Source organism: Phyllobates terribilis, unplaced genomic scaffold, assembly GCF_046119375.1.
Source record: "Phyllobates terribilis strain yellow unplaced genomic scaffold, ASM4611937v1 Scaffold_9__5_contigs__length_417890890, whole genome shotgun sequence".
In the NCBI taxonomy this organism is placed as follows: domain Eukaryota; kingdom Metazoa; phylum Chordata; class Amphibia; order Anura; family Dendrobatidae; genus Phyllobates; species Phyllobates terribilis.
The window spans coordinates 147,398,944-147,422,609 of record NW_027362769.1 but is presented as its reverse complement, the minus strand read 5'-3'; the positions used below and the strand labels follow the sequence as shown (position 1 = coordinate 147,422,609).

General features: G+C 48.9%; 1 protein-coding gene across 1 annotated transcript in view; it reads left to right on the top strand.

Annotated features, from left to right (window-relative positions):
• KCNJ3 (potassium inwardly rectifying channel subfamily J member 3) overlaps positions 1-23,666 on the top strand; it is a 376,057-nt gene that overhangs the window by 22,487 nt on the left and 329,904 nt on the right. Inside the window, exon 2 of the mRNA XM_073647159.1 lies at positions 8,059-8,275. Within this exon, the coding sequence (XP_073503260.1) occupies positions 8,059-8,275 (217 nt within the window). The remainder of the gene's footprint in view (positions 1-8,058; positions 8,276-23,666) is intronic.

The following is a 23,666-nucleotide window of genomic DNA, read 5'->3' as shown; positions in this document are numbered from 1 at the left end:
TCAATTAAAGGACTTTATTCTGGGTGTTTGTGTTTCTTTAAATACTTTACTAGAAATTCATGGTGGTCATGTCTAATATTGGCGTGACCCCATGAATTTCGGGCTTAGGGCCAGCTGATAATGCCAAGCTGGCCTTAACCCCTTTATTACCCAGTGAGCCACCGCACCAGGGCCCTGGATGAGTTGGGTACAGCGCCAGAAGATGGCGCTTCTATGAACGCGCCATTTTCTGGGGCAGCTGCAGACTGCAATTTGCAGCGGGGGGGGGCCAGAAAGCTTGGGCCTCCCTGCGCTGCAGATTCCATCCTCCAGCTGCCTAGTTGTACCTGGCTGGACACAAAAATAGGGCGAAGCTCCACGTATTTTTTTTTTTAATTATTTCATGAAATTCATGGAATAATTAAGAGAAAAAGGGCTTCCCTATATAGTTGTGTTCGGCCAGGTACAAATAGGCAGCTGGTGGTTGGGGGCAGCCCATTCCTGCCTGCTGTACCTGGCTGTACACAAATATAGGGCGAAGCCCCACATCAATTTTTTTTAAAATAAATCCTTTATTTTAACACTAAATGACATTTGAGGAGTTAATAAAGATGCAGTCCCTAAATTATTATTTATTTTTTAATTAATTTTTCCCCAAACTTTTGACGTGGGCTTCGCCATATTTTTGTATGCCAGCCAGGTACAGCATCCAGCTTCTATGAACGCGTCATTTTCCGGGGTGGCTGCGGACTGCAATTTTCAGCGGGGGGGGGGGGGGGGCAGAAAGCTTGGGCCTCCCTGCGCTGCAGATTCCATCCACCAGCTGCCTAGTTGTACCTGGCTGGACACAAAAATAGGGAGAAGCTTCACGTATTTTTTTTTTTTAATTATTTCATGAAATTCATGGAATAATTAAGAAAAAAAGGGCTTCCCTATCTTGTTGTGTCCAACCAGGTACAAATAGGCAGCTGGTGGTTGGGGGCAGCCCGTTCCTGCCTGCTGTACCTGACTGGACACAAATATAGTGCGAAGCCCCACGTCAATTTTTTTTTAATTATTTCAGGAAATTCATGAAATAATTAAAAAAAAATTATGTGGGGCTTCGCCCTATATTTGTGTCCAGTCAGGTACAGCAGGCAGGAACGGGCTGCCCCCAACCACCAGCTGCCTATCTGTACCTAGCCGGATACAATAATATAGGGAAGCCCTTTTTTTCTTAATTATTCCATGAATTTCATGAAATAATTAAAAAAAAAAATACGTGGAGCTTCGCCCTATTTTTGTGTCCAGCCAGGTACAAGTAGGCAGCTGGGGGCTGGAATCTGCAGCGTAGGGAGGCCCAAGCTTTCTGGGCCCCACCTGCTGCAAATTGCAGTCCGCAGCCGCCCCGGAAAATGGCGCGTTCATAGAAGCGCCATCTTCTGGCGCTGTACCCAACTCATCCAGGGCCCTGGTGCGGTGGCTCACTGGGTAATAAAGGGGTTAAGGCCAGCTTGGCATTATCAGCTGGCCCTAAGCCCGAAATTCATGGGGTCACGCCAATATTAGACATGACCGCCATTAATTTCTAGTAAAGTATTTAAAAAAAACACAAACACCCAGAAAAAAAGTCCTTTAATTGAAATAAAGACACAATCCTTTATTGTTCTAAATTAAACCATACTTACCGTCATGCCCATTCCAGCTGAAGCCAACGATCTCCTGCAATAAAAGAAAAATAATAAAGCAACATCATCCTTACCTTTCCATGGTTCCCACGACAGCTTCAGCTCTGCTACATCGAGATGACAGGCTGGACCGCTGCAGAACGCTGCCATCCAGCCTGTCATCCCGCAGACACTGAGAAGCGCAGGCATGCTTGCGCTCCTCAGTGTCTGGCTGTGACGGCATCCAGATGAGCCGAGGTCATGTCCAATGAACTCGGCGCACCTCATGCACGTCACTGACAGCGTGTCTCAGCTGTTCATTTGAAATAACCGGCGGGAAAGCGCAGCACAGAACGGGAAAGCCGGCGGTGAAGTCTTTTCACTGCCGGCTTCCCCGCCCGGGTCCTTCGCTCCTTGGTGCTGCGCTCCCCTCCCGGTCCTAACTTACGATTGGGATTGGAGGTGGCGAGGGGAGCGGAGGATCGGGGTGGGAGGCTGCGGGGAAGCAGTATGGGGCTGTGTGATTGTTTAAAAGCCGGCGGCTTTTTACCGCCCGCCGGCTTTTAAACAATCAGGAGAATTCTCCCCCGCTGGGATGGCATTCTGATGACAGGCTGGATCTCAGCTGAGCGCTGCCATCCAGATTGTCATCCTTCACAGACACTGCAGAGCGCAGGCATTATGGGAACTTCCGATTCCGATATTCGATATTGTAAAAGTATCGGAATTAAGTATCGGAATTCCGATACCGCGAATATCGGCCGATACCCGATATTTCAGTATCGGAATGCTCAACACTAATCCTCACCCATCCCTTGTAGATTGAGCTCTCTTGGGTAGGGTCCTCACTCCTCCTGTACCAGTCACTGACTCATTTTGTTAAGATTATGTAAATGTTTTTGCTATGTATACCCCCTTTTTCACATGTAAAGCGCCATGGGCCATGGAATAAATAGCGCTATAATAATAAATAGTAATAATAATAATTTTTTCAAAATGTGGAAGTACTATGGCATTATTTGGACACTATCTGGCGGAATTATGTAGACACTTTATGTCAGCATTAAATTGACATTACACGCAAGTATTATGGTATTGTTTTGACACCAATTGGTGGCATTATATGGGCTGTATATGGCAGGTTCATATTATGGCATTATTTGGACACTATTTGGTGGCTATATGTAGGCTGTATGTTGTAGGATGATATTGTAACAATATGGAAGCATTATGGTATTTTTGGACGTTATTGGACATTATGTGGGCGGTATATCACAGGTTGACATTATCACTGTGCACAATAATTAAGGTATTATTTGGATAGAGTTTGGTGGTATTATGTGGGCTGTACATTGCAGCATTGTAATATAATATGGAAGTATTAGGACTTTTTTTACACTATTTGGTGGTTTTATGTAGGTTGTGTATGGCAGAATTACTGTACATTTTCACTATACAAAAATATTATGGTATTGTTTGGGCCCTATTTGGTGGCTTTATGTGGAAAATATATGTCACGGTTATGTTGTCACTATATGCAAGTATTATGGCAATACAGTATATGGACACTATTTAGTGGTATTTTATTTCTATACTTAGCAGGAATACGTTGTCTCTAAACACAAATATTGCTGCAGTATTTGGACGGTATATGTCAGGATTATTTTGTCACTATGCATAAGATTTATGGTATTATTTTTGACACTGTTTTGTAGTATTATGTAGGTTGCATAAGGCAGGAAGGCAGGATTATATTGTCACTCTACACCGGTATAATGGCATTATATTGTTGCACTTTTTGGTGGTGTTATGTGGTCTATATTTGTTTTTAATTGGGTTGAAATGTTAAGAAAATCTGGTTAAAAAGGCATTCACGTAGAAGCATATGCTGCGTAATACCCAGGACTCCACTTCATATAAAAACAAAAAATGTATATAAAACATGTCTTATACGATAACCTTTCTCCATGGTGCTTCCTTATGATGTAACCAATAGTACCCAATGAGAAGGTCCCTACAACTACTGGTGCACAAAACAGAAAGGACCCCTGTGCTAGTACATATACGGGCCATTGCAGTCCAATAGATCATTCTACCTGCTTTGGAGGTGGTAGTGGCCCCCTTACGTCCAGGGTCCCTGTGTGGCCGCACAGGCTGCACCAATGATGTCTGCCCCTGCCTACCACCGATGGTCACCCCCATGGTACTTAGCACCCGATTACCACCACCACAGAGGGCCCATATAATGCAGTCAGACAGTTGCCTATATAACACGGCCTAGTGAATAAAGTAGGAGTATGGCTGCATTCTGCGCAGCCACCTTTTCCTCATCTTTGAAAACCTAATATGGGATTTTATACTTTTTACATAAAAATCTGGCACGGCACATGGATTGTTTGAGTGCCGGAAGAAGTGATTGTTGAGGGGGCGGCTGTTCAAGACTTAAAACACTTCTTCCATTTTAATTCTGCTCTTAGATTATGACTAACACAAAATCATATTGTTATTTTCTCTACAATCGTCGCTTTCTTTGATCCCAGAGCTGAATTACCGTATGGGAATGGATATGTTTATATAAACTGCAACCGGTTACACACAATATAGAGAAAAGTACAGGGACACATGTATTTACCATTGAATTCAGGGTTTCATTCTGTCTTATCGCCACCGGTGTATAATATCTGGCCCCATTGCCCCCCCGGTGTATTATATCCGACCCCATTGCCCCCTGGTGTATAATATCCCACCCCATTGCCCCCCGGTGTATAATATCCATTCCCATTGCCTCCCGGTGTATAATATCTGGCCCAATTGCCCCCCAGTGTATAATATCTGGCCCTATTGCCCCCGGGAATATAATATTTGACCCCATTGCCCCCTGGTGTATATTATCCAACCCCATTGCCCCCCGGTGTATAATATCCATCCCCATTGCCCCCCGGTGTATAATATCTGGCCCTATTGCCCCCGGGAATATAATATTTGACCCCATTGCCCCCTGGTGTATATTATCCAACCCCATTGCCCCCCGGTGTATAATATCCATCCCCATTGCCCCCCGGTGTATAATATCTGGCCCCATTGCCCCCCAGTATATAATATCTGACCCCATTGCCCCCTGTTGTATAATATCTGACCCCATTGCCCCCCGTAGTATAATATCTGGCCCCATTGCCCCCCCGGTGTATAATATCTAACCCCATTGCCCCCCCAGTGTATAATATCTAACCCCATTGCCCCCTGGTGTATAATATCTGGCCCCATTGCCCCCCCGGTGTATAATTTCTGGCCCCATTGCCCCCCAGTATATAATATCCGACCCCATTGTCCCCTGGTGTATATCCGACCCCATTGCCCCCTGGTGTATAATATCCGACCCTATTGCCCCTCGGTGTATAATATCTGGCCCCATTTCCCCCTGGTGTATAATATACGGCCCCATTGCCCCCCCGGTATATAATATCTGACCCCATTGCTTCCCGGTGTATAATATCCAGCCCCATTGCCCCCCGGTGCATAATATCTGACCCCATTGCCCCCTGGTGTATAATATCCGACCCCATTGCCCCTGGTGTATAATATCTGGCCCCATTTCCCCCTGGTGTATAATATCTGGCCCCATTGCCCCCCGATGTATAATTTCCGACCCCATTGCCCCCGGTGTATAATATCCGACCCCAATGCTTTATTTTTCTTTTAGATTTTTTTCTATTTTGTATTTATTTTTTTTTTTTTAATTATCTACTACCAATATTGAATTTTTAGAGAAATAAAAGATTGCAAATCCCTTCGACAGTGAAATAAAATGATCCATTATCTTTCCTTAATTTTTGCTTTCCAGAAACCACAAAATAATGGCACTTGGCTTTTTCTGTCTCTTCCATAGACCATGAATGGATCAGCACTGCACATACTATTGTGGTCTGCTGGTTCCCATTACACAATTCTTACAATACCGTAGATAAAGGATGAGTATTTTCATGATATTACGTCAGGACCTGCTATCTCTCCCGATGTGTCTGCTTTAGCAAATTCTCCTATTACTCATGAAATAACAATCCTGGAGAATCTTTTCTTACATCTCCGTGTTGTACCATTCTTCTGATATTCTTCCAAGAAATGTATTAATAAATGGACAACTGGGTGTTACTAGTTGGAGGTGTGTCTCTTCACAGTTTGGCATTGTCCAATCAGTGATGCCAGTGTCAGGCTGTGTAAGGACACGCCTCTTTACAGAGGGAATGGCAACACCCATGCTTACTCCATATTCCTTCTTGACTTTTCAGCTTATTCCTCTTTTCAATGATATAAATAAAAAATGAAATAAATAATGAATCCGTACATTTTTCCAGGTTTAAAAACAAATCACTTAAATTATCACATCCATCTATTCTCTTTTTAAATTTCCCACTGATTCAGTCTTGCCAGTCCTGAGGTCCCTGACCGATCACTAGGATGTCAGCATTGACGACCTGTACTGATCCACGAGCACTGCAGCCAATCACTGGCCCTGGGATGTCAGCATTTACAGCAGATGGCACAGCACCGTTTGTGCTGCAGCAGCAGAGGATTTAAAGGGGATGTGCAGGATTACAACAACATTTCAATTTTCTTTAAAAAACAACAGCACATCTGTTGATCTACTGTATATAGACGTGTTATCTGTCATTGTACAAAAGGGGAAGGAGGTGAGCTGTGACATCACCTATTGTGAATGGTGGATCCTGTGTTATCTTCTGTATATAGAGGTGTTATCAGTCATTGTACAGGAGGAGGTGAGCTGTGACATCACCTATTGTGAATGGTGGATCCTGTGTTATCTTCTGTATATAGAGGTGTTATCAGTCACTGTACAGGAGGAGGAGGTGAGCTGTGACATCACCTATTGTGAATGGTGGATCCTGTGTTATCTTCTGTATATAGAGGTGTTATCAGTCACTGTACAGGAGGAGGAGGTGAGCTGTGACATCACCTATTGTGAATGGTGGATCTTGTGTTATCTACTGTATACAGAGGTGTTATCAGTCATTCTACAGGAGGAGGTGAGCTGTGACATCACCTATTGTGAATGGTGGATCCTGTGTTATCTTCTGTATATAGAGGTGTTATCAGTCATTGTACAGGAGGAGGTGAGCTGTGACATCACCTATTGTGAATGGTGGATCCTGTGTTATCTTCTGTATATAGAGGTGTTATCAGTCACTGTACAGGAGGAGGAGGTGAGCTGTGACATCACCTATTGTGAATGGTGGATCTTGTGTTATCTACTGTATACAGAGGTGTTATCAGTCATTCTACAGGAGGAGGTGAGCTGTGACATCACCTATTGTGAATGGTGGATCCTGTGTTATCTTCTGTATATAGAGGTGTTATCAGTCATTGTACAGGAGGAGGTGAGCTGTGACATCACCTATTGTGAATGGTGGATCCTGTGTTATCTTCTGTATATAGAGGTGTTATCAGTCACTGTACAGGAGGAGGAGGTGAGCTGTGACATCACCTATTGTGAATGGTGGATCTTGTGTTATCTACTGTATACAGAGGTGTTATCAGTCATTCTACAGGAGGAGGTGAGCTGTGACATCAGCTATTGTGAATGGTGGATCCTGTGTTATCTACTGTATATAGAGGTGTTATCAGTCATTATACAGGAGGGGGAGGAGGTGAGTTGTGACATCAGCTATTGTGAATGGTGGATCCTGTGTTATCTATTGTATATAGAGATGTTAATCAGTCATTGTACAGGAGGAGGAGGAGGTGAGCTGTGACATCAGCTATTGTGAATGGTGGATCCTGTGTTATCTACTGTATATAGAGATGTTATCAGTCATTATACAGGAGGAGGAGGAGGTGAGCTGTGACATCACCTATTGTGAATGGTGGATCCTGTGTTATCTACTGTATATAGAGATGTTATCAGTCATTATACAGGAGGGGGAGGAGGTGAGCTGTGACATCAGCTATTGTGAATGGTGGATCCTGTGTTATCTATTGTATTTAGAGATGTTACTCTTCACTGTAATCTTGTCTATGATGATAATGAAACTGAAATGTATTCTGTAAAGATGTAATATACGACCTAGAAGTCAGATTGAAAATTGCAAGATTTCTTTGTTTTGTAGTGTCATATACTTTGTAGATAGTGATACGGAAATTTGAAAATAAATAAAGAAAATCTAACACAAAAACTTGATGTAAACAGGTGACTTTGTGACGACACTTTTCCTTTTAAACCTCTTTAGTGATAGGAAACACATCCTGTATATTTCATTTAATCATGTTAATAAGAAAAACAAATCCACAATGCAGAAAGTACGGCCGCGTCTGATGTAATTGAAAATGTCAGTTTTTAGCAGTGATGTAGTGTGATGTCAGCTCGTCATGAAAACTGTCACTCGGGTGTTAATCTTCTTCTCCTTTCTGTGTTCTCCAGTCTCGGCAGACACCGGAGGGCGAGTTTCTCCCTCTCGATCAACTTGAACTAGATGTAGGATTTAGCACCGGGGCGGATCAGCTTTTCCTGGTTTCTCCTCTCACAATCTGCCATGTGATTGACGCAAAAAGCCCCTTCTATGACCTCTCGCAGCGGTCCATGCAAACGGAGCAGTTTGAGATTGTCGTCATCCTGGAGGGTATTGTGGAAACTACCGGTAAGTCGCCATCTACTCTTCCTACTACATGGATACAGTATATTCTGCAGGTGACAGCAAATCCTATCCATAGTTATCTTTCTTTATTGAAGAGCACTTCCAGTCATTGTGGCTGAGCCCTATCTGTTTCTTTACTGTATTGTTGCAATTTCAGTCGTATCAGAATATTTTTCCGCTAGTTGAACTTTACCGACTTGTCCATAGGGGGCAGTATTACAGTTTAAGGAACCTTAAATATGCAAATTGTCTCTTCAGAGAGGAAGATGACTTAAACTCTAGTGCCACCTTATAGGACGTAACAAATTCTACAAGTCAATATCGACCCTTTGACGAGCCTTGTAATATGACTTAGGATAAAAGCCCAATAAGAATCAGACATAATATGCCACTCTCCACAAGGAGAAACGTTAGCCCTTAGATACCGGCCTGACGCCTCTCATCCTGACAAATCAGATCTCATACTTTGCACTGACGAGGGGCAATACCCCCGAAACACTGTGTCTGCAAATCGAGTTCTGATTTAGCATTTATCCTAAGTCATGTGACAAGGCTCATTAAAGGATCGATATTGACTTGTAGAATTGCTACTTCCAATAGATAGCACTAGTGGTCAAGTCCTCTTACTCTCTGTTGAAACAATTTACATATTTAATTTCCCAGGGGAGCATTGCACAGCATTTAAGCCTCCTCATACTGGCATGCCAGACCTGGCTTGTCACTCTCCGTAAGGAGAAAACTTACCCCCAAGGAACATTAAACAATGATAAAAAAAAAAGCTTCTTCCTAAAAAAAAAAAAGTTTAAAAGTTTGAAAACAGTAAAAAAAAAAGATGAAAAAAAAATCATTTTTCAGAACTAAAGAATGATGGGAATTAAAATTACAATAAATGTTAAAAAATCTTTTAATTACATGACTGAAATTGTGATAAATTTCAAACTGGAAAATGACTGTAAAATGTTGTGTCCATTATTATTGATAATGTGATGTGAGCTGAGGCTATGGCACCACGTGGGCAATGGGTTATGGACGGTTTTTGATTATTTTTTTCAAAGCCAAGGATAATGGTTCTCTGGTTGTGGCCGGACTTATAAATTCTTGGTACTTACTGCTATTGGAGGCATAACTGTTCTGACTGCGATCCGGCTGGTTTGGTCACGATGTTTACATGATCCTTAGGATATTTGTATAAGATCAAGCTTTTATTTAATCTGTTTGACAATTTTCTGACTATAGATGTTCCCGGTAATTGTCTGTTATTTGCATTTTCTCTCCTTTGTTATGTATTTGTTATATATTTATTACATATTTGATTCTTATTAACAAGAAACAACTTATGTTCAGGATCATTTCTTTGATTTTTCTTACAAACAAGTTAGATGCAGAATAAAAGTGATCAGAAGGGTTTTCCCATCAAAAGCATCCACAGGACATGTCGTGTACACCTGATGCCAATAACAAGATCCACCACAAACGTCACCCATTTACATTACCGCTAGGACTTTTTGACCCTGGAAGGTTCCTTGACCTACAGTATATACAGTAGCTGCAGATTGTCCTAGTTTGTCTCATTTACAATATACCAGCTGCCAAAAATAGTGATTGTCCTGTGCTGATAAGGCAGCGGACCGGCCTTAGATCTCCCCTCTGCTCATTTTCTGACTCCTCTATACTGAATGGTAAAAATTAGTATATGCAGCGTAAGAGAATAATATTACTGTCGATATGGATGATATTCACTATATTTCATAAATCAGGTAATTGACTGTGCACTAATATCAAAATACTGCGCTGCTCTCTCTCCCGCGCTCACATACTGCACTGCACTCTCCACCGCGCTCACATACTGTGCTGCACTCTCCCCCGCGCTCACATACTGTGCTGCACTCTCTCCCGCGCTCACATACTGCACTGCACTCTCCACCGCGCTCACATACTGTGCTGCACTCTCCCCCGTGCTCACATACTGCACTGCACTCTCCACCGTGCTCACATACTGTGCTGCACTCTCCCCCGCGCTCACATACTGCGCTGCACTCTCCCCCGTGCTCACATACTGTGCTGCACTCTCCCCCGCGCTCACATACTGTGCTGCACTCTCCACCGCGCTCACATACTGCACTGCACTCTCCACCGCGCTCACATACTGTGCTGCACTCTCCCCCGCGCTCACATACTGCACTGCACTCTCCACCGCGCTCACATACTGTGCTGCACTCTCCCCCGTGCTCACATACTGCACTGCACTCTCCACCGCGCTCACATACTGTGCTGCACTCTCCCCCGTGCTCACATACTGCACTGCACTCTCCCCCGCGCTCACATACTGTGCTGCACTCTCCCCCGTGCTCACATACTGCACTGCACTCTCCACCGCGCTCACATACTGCACTGCACTCTCCACCGCGCTCACATACTGTGCTGCACTCTCCCCCGCGCTCACATACTGCACTGCACTCTCCACCGCGCTCACATACTGTGCTGCACTCTCCCCCGTGCTCACATACTGCACTGCACTCTCCCCCGCGCTCACATACTGTGCTGCACTCTCCCCCGTGCTCACATACTGCACTGCACTCTCCACCGCGCTCACATACTGTGCTGCACTCTCCCCCGTGCTCACATACTGCACTCCACTCTCCCCCGCGCTCACATACTGCGCTGCACTCTCCACCGCGCTCACATACTGTGCTGCACTCTCCCCTGTGCTCACATACTGCGCTGCACTCTCCCCCGTGCTCACATACTGCGCTGCACTCTCCCCCGTGCTCACATACTGCGCTGCTCTCTCCCCCGGGCTCATATACTGCGCTGCACTCTACCCCGTGCTCACATACTGTGCTGCACTCTCCCCCGTGCTCACATATTGTGCTGCACTCTCCCCCGCGCTCACATACTGCGCTGCTCTCTGCTCCGCGCTCACATACTGCGCTGCTCTCTCCTCCGCGCTCACATACTGCGCTGCACTCTCCCCCGCGCTCACATATTCTGCTGCTCTCTCCTCCGTGCTCACATACTGCGCTGCACTCTCCCCCGTGCTCACATACTGCGCTGCACTCTCCTCCGCGCTCACATACTGTGCTGCACTCTCCCCCGCCCTCACATACTGCGCTGCTCTCTCCTCCGCGCTCACATACTGCGCTTCTCTCTCCCCCGCGCTTACATACTGTGCTGCACTCTCCTCCACGCTCACATACTGTGCTGCACTCTCCCCCGCGCTCACATACTGTGCTGCTCTCTCCTCCGCGCTCACATACTGCGCTGCACTCTCCTCCACGCTCACATACTGCGCTGCACTCTCCCCCACGCTCGCATACTGCGCTGCACTCTCCTCCGCGCTCACATACTGCGCTGCTCTCTTCTCTGCGCTCACATACTGCGCTGCACTCTCCCCCGCGCTCACATACTGTGCTGCACTCTCCCACGCGCTCACATACTGCGCTGCTCTCTCCCCCACGCTCACATACTGCGCTGCTCTCTCCTCCGCGCTCACATACTGCGCTGCTCTCTCCCCCGTGCTCAAATACTGCGCTGCACTCTCCCCCGCGCTCACATAATGCACTGCACTCTCCCCCCGCTCACATACTGCGCTGCTCACTCCGACATGCTCACATACTGCGCTGCACTCTCCTCCGCGCTCACATACTGCGCTGCACTGTCCCCCACGCTCACATCCTGCGCTGCGCTATCCCCCGTGCCCACATACTGCACTGCTCTCTCCTCCACGCTAACATACTGCGCTGCTCTCTCCTCCGCACTCACAAGCTGTGCTGCACTCTCCCCCGCGCCCACATACTGCGCTGCTCTCTGCTCCGCGCTCACATACTGCGCTGCTCTCTCCTCCGCGCTCACATACTGCGCTGCACTCTCCCCCACGCTCACATACTCTGCTGCACTCTCCCCCGTTCTCACATACTGCGTTGCACTCTCCTCCGCGCTCATATACTGTGCTGCACTCTCCCCCGCCCTCACATACTGCGCTGCTCTCTCCTCCGTGCTCACATACTGCGCTGCTCTCTCCCCCGCGCTTACATACTGTGCTGCACTCTCCTCCACACTCACATACTGCGCTGCACTCTCCCCCACGCTCACATACTGCGCTGCACTCTCCTCCGCGCTCACATACTGCACTGCTCTCTTCTCTGCGCTTACATACTGTGCTGCACTCTCCTCCACACTCACATACTGCGCTGCACTCTCCCCCACGCTCACATACTGCGCTGCACTCTCCTCCGCGCTCACATACTGCGCTGCTCTCTTCTCTGCGCTCACATACTGCGCTGCACTCTCCCCCGTGCTCACATACTGTGCTGCACTCTCCTCTGCGCTCACATACTGTGCTGCACTCACCCCGCGCTCACATACTGCGCTGCTCTTTCCTCCGCGCTCACATACTGCGCTGCTCTTTCCTCCTCGCTCACATACTGCGCTGCACTCTCCCCCGCGCTCACATACTGCGCTGCACTGTCCTCCGCGCTCACATACTGTGCTGTACTCTCCCCCGCGCTCACATACTGTGCTGTACTCTTCCCCGCGCTCACATACTGTGCTGCACTCTCCCCCGCGCTCACATACTGCGCTGCTCTCTCCCCTGTGCTCACATGCTGCGCTGCTCTCTCCCCCGCGCTCACATACTGTGCTGCACTCTCCCCTACGCTCATATACTGTGCTGCTCTCTCCCCCACGCTCACATACTGTGCAGCTCTCTCCTCCGCGCTCACATACTGCACTGCTCTCTCCCCCGCACTCACATACTGTGTTGCTCTCTCCCCCGCGCTCACATACTGTGCTGCACTCTCCCCCGCGCTCACATACTGTGCTGCACTCTTCTCCGCGCTCACATACTGTGCTGCACTCTCCCCCGCGCTCACATACTGCGCTGCACTCTCCCCCACGCTCACATACTGCGCTGCACTCTCCTCCGCGCTCACATACTGCACTGCACTCTTCCCCGCGCTCACATACTGCGCTGCTCTCTCCTCCGCGCTCATATACTGTGCTGCTCTCTCCCCCGCGCTCACATACTGCGCTGCTCTCTCCTCCGCGCTCACATACTGTGCTGCACTCTCCCCCGCGCTCACATACTGCGCTGCACTCTACCCCGCGCTCACATACTGCGCTGCACTCTCCCCCGCGCTCACATACTGCGCTGCACTCTCCCCCGCGCTCACATACTGCGCTGCATTCTCCTCCGCGCTCACATACTGCGCTGCTCTCTCCCCCGCGCTCACATACTGTGCTGTACTCTCCCCCGCGCTCACATACTGCGCTGCTCTCTTCTCCGCGCTCACATACTGTGCTGCACTCTCCCCCGCGCTCACATACTGTGCTGCACTCTCCCCCGCGCTCACATGCTGCGCTGCTCTCTCCTCCGCGCTCACATACTGTGCTTCTCTCTCCCCCGCGCTCACATACTGTTCTGTACTCTCCCTCGCGCTCACATACTGCGCTGCTCTCTCCTCCCCGCTCACATACTACGCTGCACTCTCCCCCGCGCTCACATACTGCGCTGCTCTCTCCTCCGCGCTCACATACTGCACTGCACTCTTCCCCGCGCTCACATACTGCGCTGCTCTCTCCTCCGCGCTCATATACTGTGCTGCTCTCTCCCCCGCGCTCACATACTGCGCTGCTCTCTCCTCCGCGCTCACATACTGTGCTGCACTCTCCCCCGCGCTCACATACTGCGCTGCACTCTCCCCCGCGCTCACATACTGCGCTGCACTCTCCCCCGCGCTCACATACTGCGCTGCACTCTCCCCCGCGCTCACATACTGCGCTGCATTCTCCTCCGCGCTCACATACTGCGCTGCTCTCTCCCCCGCGCTCACATACTGTGCTGTACTCTCCCCCGCGCTCACATACTGCGCTGCTCTCTCCTCCGCGCTCACATTCTGTGCTGCACTCTCCTCCGCGCTCACATACTGCGCTGCTCTCTTCTCCGCGCTCACATACTGTGCTGCACTCTCCCCCGCGCTCACATACTGTGCTGCACTCTCCCCCGCGCTCACATACTGCGCTGCTCTCTCCTCCGCGCTCACATACTGTGCTTCTCTCTCCCCCGCGCTCACATACTGTGCTGCACTCTCCCCCGCGCTCACATACTGTGCTGCACTCTCCACCGCGCTCACATACTGCACTGCACTCTCCACCGCGCTCACATACTGTGCTGCACTCTCCCCCGCGCTCACATACTGCACTGCACTCTCCACCGCGCTCACATACTGTGCTGCACTCTCCCCCGTGCTCACATACTGCACTGCACTCTCCACCGCGCTCACATACTGTGCTGCACTCTCCCCCGTGCTCACATACTGCACTGCACTCTCCCCCGCGCTCACATACTGTGCTGCACTCTCCCCCGTGCTCACATACTGCACTGCACTCTCCACCGCGCTCACATACTGCACTGCACTCTCCACCGCGCTCACATACTGTGCTGCACTCTCCCCCGCGCTCACATACTGCACTGCACTCTCCACCGCGCTCACATACTGTGCTGCACTCTCCCCCGTGCTCACATACTGCACTGCACTCTCCCCCGCGCTCACATACTGTGCTGCACTCTCCCCCGTGCTCACATACTGCACTGCACTCTCCACCGCGCTCACATACTGTGCTGCACTCTCCCCCGTGCTCACATACTGCACTCCACTCTCCCCCGCGCTCACATACTGCGCTGCACTCTCCACCGCGCTCACATACTGTGCTGCACTCTCCCCTGTGCTCACATACTGCGCTGCACTCTCCCCCGTGCTCACATACTGCGCTGCACTCTCCCCCGTGCTCACATACTGCGCTGCTCTCTCCCCCGGGCTCATATACTGCGCTGCACTCTACCCCGTGCTCACATACTGTGCTGCACTCTCCCCCGTGCTCACATATTGTGCTGCACTCTCCCCCGCGCTCACATACTGCGCTGCTCTCTGCTCCGCGCTCACATACTGCGCTGCTCTCTCCTCCGCGCTCACATACTGCGCTGCACTCTCCCCCGCGCTCACATATTCTGCTGCTCTCTCCTCCGTGCTCACATACTGCGCTGCACTCTCCCCCGTGCTCACATACTGCGCTGCACTCTCCTCCGCGCTCACATACTGTACTGCACTCTCCCCCGCCCTCACATACTGCGCTGCTCTCTCCTCCGCGCTCACATACTGCGCTTCTCTCTCCCCCGCGCTTACATACTGTGCTGCACTCTCCTCCACGCTCACATACTGTGCTGCACTCTCCCCCGCGCTCACATACTGTGCTGCTCTCTCCTCCGCGCTCACATACTGCGCTGCACTCTCCTCCACGCTCACATACTGCGCTGCACTCTCCCCCACGCTCGCATACTGCGCTGCACTCTCCTCCGCGCTCACATACTGCGCTGCTCTCTTCTCTGCGCTCACATACTGCGCTGCACTCTCCCCCGCGCTCACATACTGTGCTGCACTCTCCCACGCGCTCACATACTGCGCTGCTCTCTCCCCCACGCTCACATACTGCGCTGCTCTCTCCTCCGCGCTCACATACTGCGCTGCTCTCTCCCCCGTGCTCAAATACTGCGCTGCACTCTCCCCCGCGCTCACATAATGCACTGCACTCTCCCCCCGCTCACATACTGCGCTGCTCACTCCGACATGCTCACATACTGCGCTGCACTCTCCTCCGCGCTCACATACTGCGCTGCACTGTCCCCCACGCTCACATCCTGCGCTGCGCTATCCCCCGTGCCCACATACTGCACTGCTCTCTCCTCCACGCTAACATACTGCGCTGCTCTCTCCTCCGCACTCACATGCTGTGCTGCACTCTCCCCCGCGCCCACATACTGCGCTGCTCTCTGCTCCGCGCTCACATACTGCGCTGCTCTCTCCTCCGCGCTCACATACTGCGCTGCACTCTCCCCCACGCTCACATACTCTGCTGCACTCTCCCCCGTTCTCACATACTGCGTTGCACTCTCCTCCGCGCTCATATACTGTGCTGCACTCTCCCCCGCCCTCACATACTGCGCTGCTCTCTCCTCCGTGCTCACATACTGCGCTGCTCTCTCCCCCGCGCTTACATACTGTGCTGCACTCTCCTCCACACTCACATACTGCGCTGCACTCTCCCCCACGCTCACATACTGCGCTGCACTCTCCTCCGCGCTCACATACTGCACTGCTCTCTTCTCTGCGCTTACATACTGTGCTGCACTCTCCTCCACACTCACATACTGCGCTGCACTCTCCCCCACGCTCACATACTGCGCTGCACTCTCCTCCGCGCTCACATACTGCGCTGCTCTCTTCTCTGCGCTCACATACTGCGCTGCACTCTCCCCCGTGCTCACATACTGTGCTGCACTCTCCTCTGCGCTCACATACTGTGCTGCACTCACCCCGCGCTCACATACTGCGCTGCTCTTTCCTCCGCGCTCACATACTGCGCTGCTCTTTCCTCCTCGCTCACATACTGCGCTGCACTCTCCCCCGCGCTCACATACTGCGCTGCACTGTCCTCCGCGCTCACATACTGTGCTGTACTCTCCCCCGCGCTCACATACTGTGCTGTACTCTTCCCCGCGCTCACATACTGTGCTGCACTCTCCCCCGCGCTCACATACTGCGCTGCTCTCTCCCCTGTGCTCACATGCTGCGCTGCTCTCTCCCCCGCGCTCACATACTGTGCTGCACTCTCCCCTACGCTCATATACTGTGCTGCTCTCTCCCCCACGCTCACATACTGTGCAGCTCTCTCCTCCGCGCTCACATACTGCACTGCTCTCTCCCCCGCACTCACATACTGTGTTGCTCTCTCCCCCGCGCTCACATACTGTGCTGCACTCTCCCCCGCGCTCACATACTGTGCTGCACTCTTCTCCGCGCTCACATACTGTGCTGCACTCTCCCCCGCGCTCACATACTGCGCTGCACTCTCCCCCACGCTCACATACTGCGCTGCACTCTCCTCCGCGCTCACATACTGCACTGCACTCTTCCCCGCGCTCACATACTGCGCTGCTCTCTCCTCCGCGCTCATATACTGTGCTGCTCTCTCCCCCGCGCTCACATACTGCGCTGCTCTCTCCTCCGCGCTCACATACTGTGCTGCACTCTCCCCCGCGCTCACATACTGCGCTGCACTCTACCCCGCGCTCACATACTGCGCTGCACTCTCCCCCGCGCTCACATACTGCGCTGCACTCTCCCCCGCGCTCACATACTGCGCTGCATTCTCCGCCGCGCTCACATACTGCGCTGCTCTCTCCCCCGCGCTCACATACTGTGCTGTACTCTCCCCCGCGCTCACATACTGCGCTGCTCTCTTCTCCGCGCTCACATACTGTGCTGCACTCTCCCCCGCGCTCACATACTGTGCTGCACTCTCCCCCGCGCTCACATGCTGCGCTGCTCTCTCCTCCGCGCTCACATACTGTGCTTCTCTCTCCCCCGCGCTCACATACTGTTCTGTACTCTCCCTCGCGCTCACATACTGCGCTGCTCTCTCCTCCCCGCTCACATACTACGCTGCACTCTCCCCCGCGCTCACATACTGCGCTGCTCTCTCCTCCGCGCTCACATACTGCACTGCACTCTTCCCCGCGCTCACATACTGCGCTGCTCTCTCCTCCGCGCTCATATACTGTGCTGCTCTCTCCCCCGCGCTCACATACTGCGCTGCTCTCTCCTCCGCGCTCACATACTGTGCTGCACTCTCCCCCGCGCTCACATACTGCGCTGCACTCTCCCCCGCGCTCACATACTGCGCTGCACTCTCCCCCGCGCTCACATACTGCGCTGCACTCTCCCCCGCGCTCACATACTGCGCTGCATTCTCCTCCGCGCTCACATACTGCGCTGCTCTCTCCCCCGCGCTCACATACTGTGCTGTACTCTCCCCCGCGCTCACATACTGCGCTGCTCTCTCCTCCGCGCTCACATTCTGTGCTGCACTCTCCTCCGCGCTCACATACTGCGCTGCTCTCTTCTCCGCGCTCACATACTGTGCTGCACTCTCCCCCGCGCTCACATACTGTGCTGCACTCTCCCCCGCGCTCACATACTGCGCTGCTCTCTCCTCCGCGCTCACATACTGTGCTTCTCTCTCCCCCGCGCTCACATACTGTGCTGTACTCTCCCTCGCGCTCACATACTGCGCTGCTCTCTCCTCCCCGCTCACATACTACGCTGCACTCTCCCCCGCGCTCACATACTGCGCTGCTCTCTCCTCCGCGCTCACATACTGTGCTGTACTCTCCTTCGCGCTCACATACTGTGCTGCTCTCTCCTCCGCGTTCTCTTCTTCCCCCAGCAGGATAAATGTTTTCTCTTCCTCCTTCATGGAGTTGAAATCCGGGAAGAGATGGGAGATTCTCCTGAAGTGCGTGTCCCTCACTACTGAGTATTTGGTGCAGTGTAGCAGGAAGTGGGTCTCATCATCCAGGTCACAGTGTGGGCACAGTCTGTCCTCCCTCTGTCTGTGTTGGCCGGACTCGATGGCCTGACTGTGGGCGCTGAGTCAATACTGGCTCAGGATCTGGCGGTCTCTGGGGTCCGGGAGGGAGTTTCTCCAGATATGGAGCCAGTCTGTAGTCTCTCTGTAGACTCCAGTACTTGGTCAGTTTCTGTGAAGCGTTGATGTAGTTTCCACAGTCACTGACGTATCTCTCCTGGCCCTCGTCTACCATCTTCCTGATTCTGGCTTTTGTCAGGCTGCTGTGATTGGTGTTTTGGTCCAGTTTGGTTTGGGTGAGCTGTTCTGGGGGTCCTGGTTTGGGTGGTCCACCTGTATGTAGCAGGGCTTTATGGTGATGGGAGTTTGGATTGCTACTATGTAGGAGAGCCCAGAATGACAGTGCCTTCTTCAGGACTGCTAGGTGTAAAAGGAATCTGCCCCGCTCAGCCTGACATGCACTGTTGGTGGTGCTCCAATGGACCTGGAGAAGGTGCTTACAGAATTCAAGGTGGAATATTTCTGTTGAGCTGGAATCCCACCTTGACCAGTCTGGGTATGTGTAAGGACCCCAAACCTCGCTGCCGTACAGGAGGACTGGGAAGATGATGGCATTGAAGATTTTTAGCCTGACCCTCACTGGCGGCTTCTTATGGCAGAGTTTCCTTCGGATGGCATAGAAAGTTTTGCAGACCTTGTCCTTCAGGGTCTCTATGGCTCGATTGAAGCTCCCTGACTGGTGAATTTCCAGGTCCATGTAGGTGTATTTGTCCGTTCTTATAAGAGTACAGTTGTTCAGTGCAAATGAAGGGTGCTGGTCTGATCTTGGCTTTCTCCTCTGAAACACCATGATGTTGATTTTCTTCGGGTTGATCGGTAGTGCCCATGTGGAGCTGAATTTTTCCAAGATTTTCAGGTTGTCTTGGAGGCCTTTCTCTGTTGGTGACAGCAGCAGTATCTATCTATCAATCTATCTATCTATCTATCTATCTATCTATCTATCTATCTATCTATCCATCCATCATCCTGTAATATGCTCATGTAGACAATATCTGTTATTCCCCTTTTTGTGTGGTCTAACACTCACTTCTCCAGTATCTATTTAGTTAAAATTTCTTACAAATCCAATTTGGCACATCCCAGCACCAGTCATGCTGTAATAAACAATGGCTAATTACTTTTATGTAGCAAAGCTAGAGTGATTTAGTTGTGTTTTGTATTTCAGCGTATCTTGCTCATACCATCTGTTTTGAATTTAATTCCTTAGGAATAGTTCGACCGTTTGATAACTCCGGATGAAGATATTCATTTACATATTTTCATTTTTCATCAGAACAGAACAGAACACCTGTCCTGGTTTGGAGACTTGGTAATTGCACTGGGCTACAAGCATCAATCTGGTTTCTTGCCGATATCCGCAGTTCTAGGGTTTCCCCACATTTACTGATGCCATGTCAGTTCTTCCTCAACAACACCCATATTATAAATGGTAGGCGGGTGGAGGGACCAGAAGCTTCAACTTATGCCTGTAAGGGCTCGTGTATTATTCTTTCATTTTGCCTACAAAATAAAGAACAAGTTGTGCGTCATGGTCAGGTGCTAGTTCCTATATCCTAATGTCCTGATCTCACAGGTACTGTCAGTGCACGTGAAATGTTTCAGTGATCAAGCTCATAAAATTCAAGCCAAGAGTAAGAAAAAATGAAAAAAAAATGGTAAAAACAAGAAAAAAAGTATAATTCCAAAAACAGTGGCATGTAAAAGTTTGGGCACCCCCGGTCAAAATTACTGTTATTGTCAACAGTTAAGCAAGTTGAAGATGGAATGATCTCTAAAAGGCCTAAAGTAAAAGATGACACATTTACTTTGTATTTTATGCAAAAAATATACATATTTTCATCTTTTACATTTTAAAATTACATAAAGGAAAATTGGCCAATACAAAACTTTGGACTCCCTGCATGATTAGTACCTAGTAGTGTCCTTCTTTTGAAAGTATCACAGCTTGTAAACACTTTTTGTAGTCAGACTAGAGTCTTTCAATTCTTGTTTGAGGGATTTTCATCCATTCTTCATTGGAAAGTTCTTTCAGTTCTGTGAGATACTTGGGTGATCTTGCATGCTCTGCTATTTTGAGATCTAGCCACAGATTTTCAATGATCAGATCAGGGGACTGTGAGGGCCATTGTAAAACCTTCAGCTTGCGCCTTTGATGTGGTCTGTTTTGGATTTTGATGTGTGTTTAGGATCATTATCCATTGGTAGACTTCATCCTCTTTTCATCTTCAGGTATTTTACAGATGGTTTTATGTTTGTTGAAATTTCGTTGAATCCATTCTGCCCTCTACCCTTGAAATGTATACATGCAATTGGCTGCAATACAGCCCCAAAGCATGATTGATCCACCCCCATGCTTAACCACTTCACACCAGAGCCTGTTTTTGCCTTCGTGACCGGGCCAATTTTTTCAATTCTGACCACTGTCACTTTATGAAGTAATTACTCTGGAACGCTTCAACGGATTCCCCTGATTCTGAGACTGTTTTTTTGTGACATATTGTACTTCATGATAGTGGTAAAATTTCTTCGATATCACTTGCGTTTATTTGTGAAAAAATCGGAAATTTGGCGAAAATTTAGAAAATTTTGCAATTTAGAAACTTTGAATTTTCATGCCCTTAAATCAGAGAGATATGTCACACAAAATAGTTAATAAATAACATTTCCCACATGTCTACTTTACATCAGCACAATTTTGGAACCAAAATTTTTTTTTGGAATGTGGAAGAAAAAAATTAACATTTAACGTTTTTCACAAAAATGTTACTTTAGACCCAATTTTTTTTTATTTTCACAGGGGTAACAGGAAAAAATGGACCCCAGAATTTTTGTGAAATTTCTCTTGAGCGCGCTGATACCCCATTTGTGAGGGAAAACCACTGTTTGGGCGCACTGCAGGGTTCGGAAGGGAAGGAGCGCCATTTGACTTTTTGAATGTAAAATTTGTTTGAATAATTAGCGGACGCCATGTTGCATTTGGAGAGCCCCTGATGTGCCTAAACAGTGGAAACCCCCCACAAGTGACACCATTTTGGAAACTAGACCCCTTAGGGAACTTATCTAGATGTGTGGTGAGCACCTTGAACCCCAAGGTGCTTCACAGAAGTTTATAATAATGAGCTGTAAAAATAAAATTCTCACATTTTTCCCACAAAAACGTTTTTCATCCCTTAATTTTGCATTATCATAAGGGTAATAGGATAAATTGCGCCATGAAATTTGTTGTGCAATTTCTCCTGAACACGCTGATACCCCATATGTGGAGGCAAACCACTGTTTGGGTGCACGGCAGGGTTTGAAAGGGAAGGAGCGCCATTTGACTTTTTGAATGTAAAATTTGTTTGAATAATTAGCGGACGCCATGTTGCATTTGGGGAGCCCCTGATGTGCCTAAACAGTGGAAACCCCCCACAAGTGACCTCATTTTGTAAACTACACCTCTCACGGAATTCATCTAGGGAAGTAGTGAGTATTTTTTAATTTTTAAATTTATACCATTGGGCAGTGAAAAAAGCATAATTATATTTTTACCACAAAAAAATGTTTTACCCTCAAATTTTACATTTTCACACAGGGCAATGGGTAAAAATGGTGCTGAAATGTGTCACACAATTTCTTCTAATAGTGGCAATACCCCATATGTGGCTGTATCGTACCGCTCAGCCATACGGCGAGATCTGGGGGGGACGAAGCTCAATTTGACAATTGGAGAACAAATTATTTGAGAATAGGCATTTGGATTTGGGGGCACAAAATTTTCTGAATTTCTTTTGGGAGGCAAGGGCCATTTCGCTTTTCCAGAGCCTTTCTGCTACCAGTAACTTGGAAGTCCCTTATATTTTTAACAGATGACGGACCTGAGTTGGGACTAGCTTTTTTTGAGGACTGAGTTGAAGCTTTTATTGGGAACATTTTACGTAACATTTATCCGGCACTCTAGGCTGAGCACTTACATCGGGGTTTCCATCTAAATTTCCAAGTGATGTAATTCAGATGAAACCCCTGCGGGATCCATTCACTGTAATGAGGCTGCAGAGTTACTCTGGACTCCGTCTGGCCTCTGTTTAGCGGTGTCCTTTTTTTCAGAAGTGCACAAAACTGTGGCCAACCGCACTTTTATGCACGCCTAAAACAAATGACACCGTGGGATCCCAGGCCAGACGGCATCCACAGTGGCCTATATCTGCCTCATTACAGGGAATCTTCCGTCATGGGTTCCGGCTGAATCACATATTTCAGAGATTTACACGGAAACTCTGGTGTAAGCGCTTAGCGCAGAGCGCAGGATAAATGTGAGCAGGGCCTTACTGCGATCTTTGGGAGACATAATAAACAAATCAGTAGCAGGTGAAGAATTGGTTTTATTTATTTTTTACGCCGTTCCTCGTGTGATATAACTGATTAGATTACTTTATTCTTCGGGTCGGTGCGATTACAGAGATACCAGATTCATATCGGGTTTTTATGATTGACAGCTGTCACACACTAAGAGACGCTTTTTTTTTGCAAAATCTAGTTTTTGGATCGCCATATTTTGAGAGCTATAATTTTTCCATATTTCGGCCGACAGAGTCGTGTGACGGCTTGTTTTTTGTGGGACGAGTTGACATTTTTATTGATACCATTTTTGGGTACGTGACATTTTTTGATCGCTTTCTATTCCGTTTTTTGGGAGGTAAAATTAACAAAAACCTACAATTCAGGAATTGTTTTTTGAGTTTTTTTTTTATGCCGTTCTGCGTGTGGTAAAAGTGATCAGGCAGCGTTATTCTTCGGGTCAGTACGTTTACAGCGATGCTACACTTACTGTATATTTTTTTATGTTTTAGCGCTTTTACACAATAAAACAATTTTATAGAAAAAATATTTTTTTTGCATTGCTTTATTCTGAGCGCTATAACTTTTTTATTTT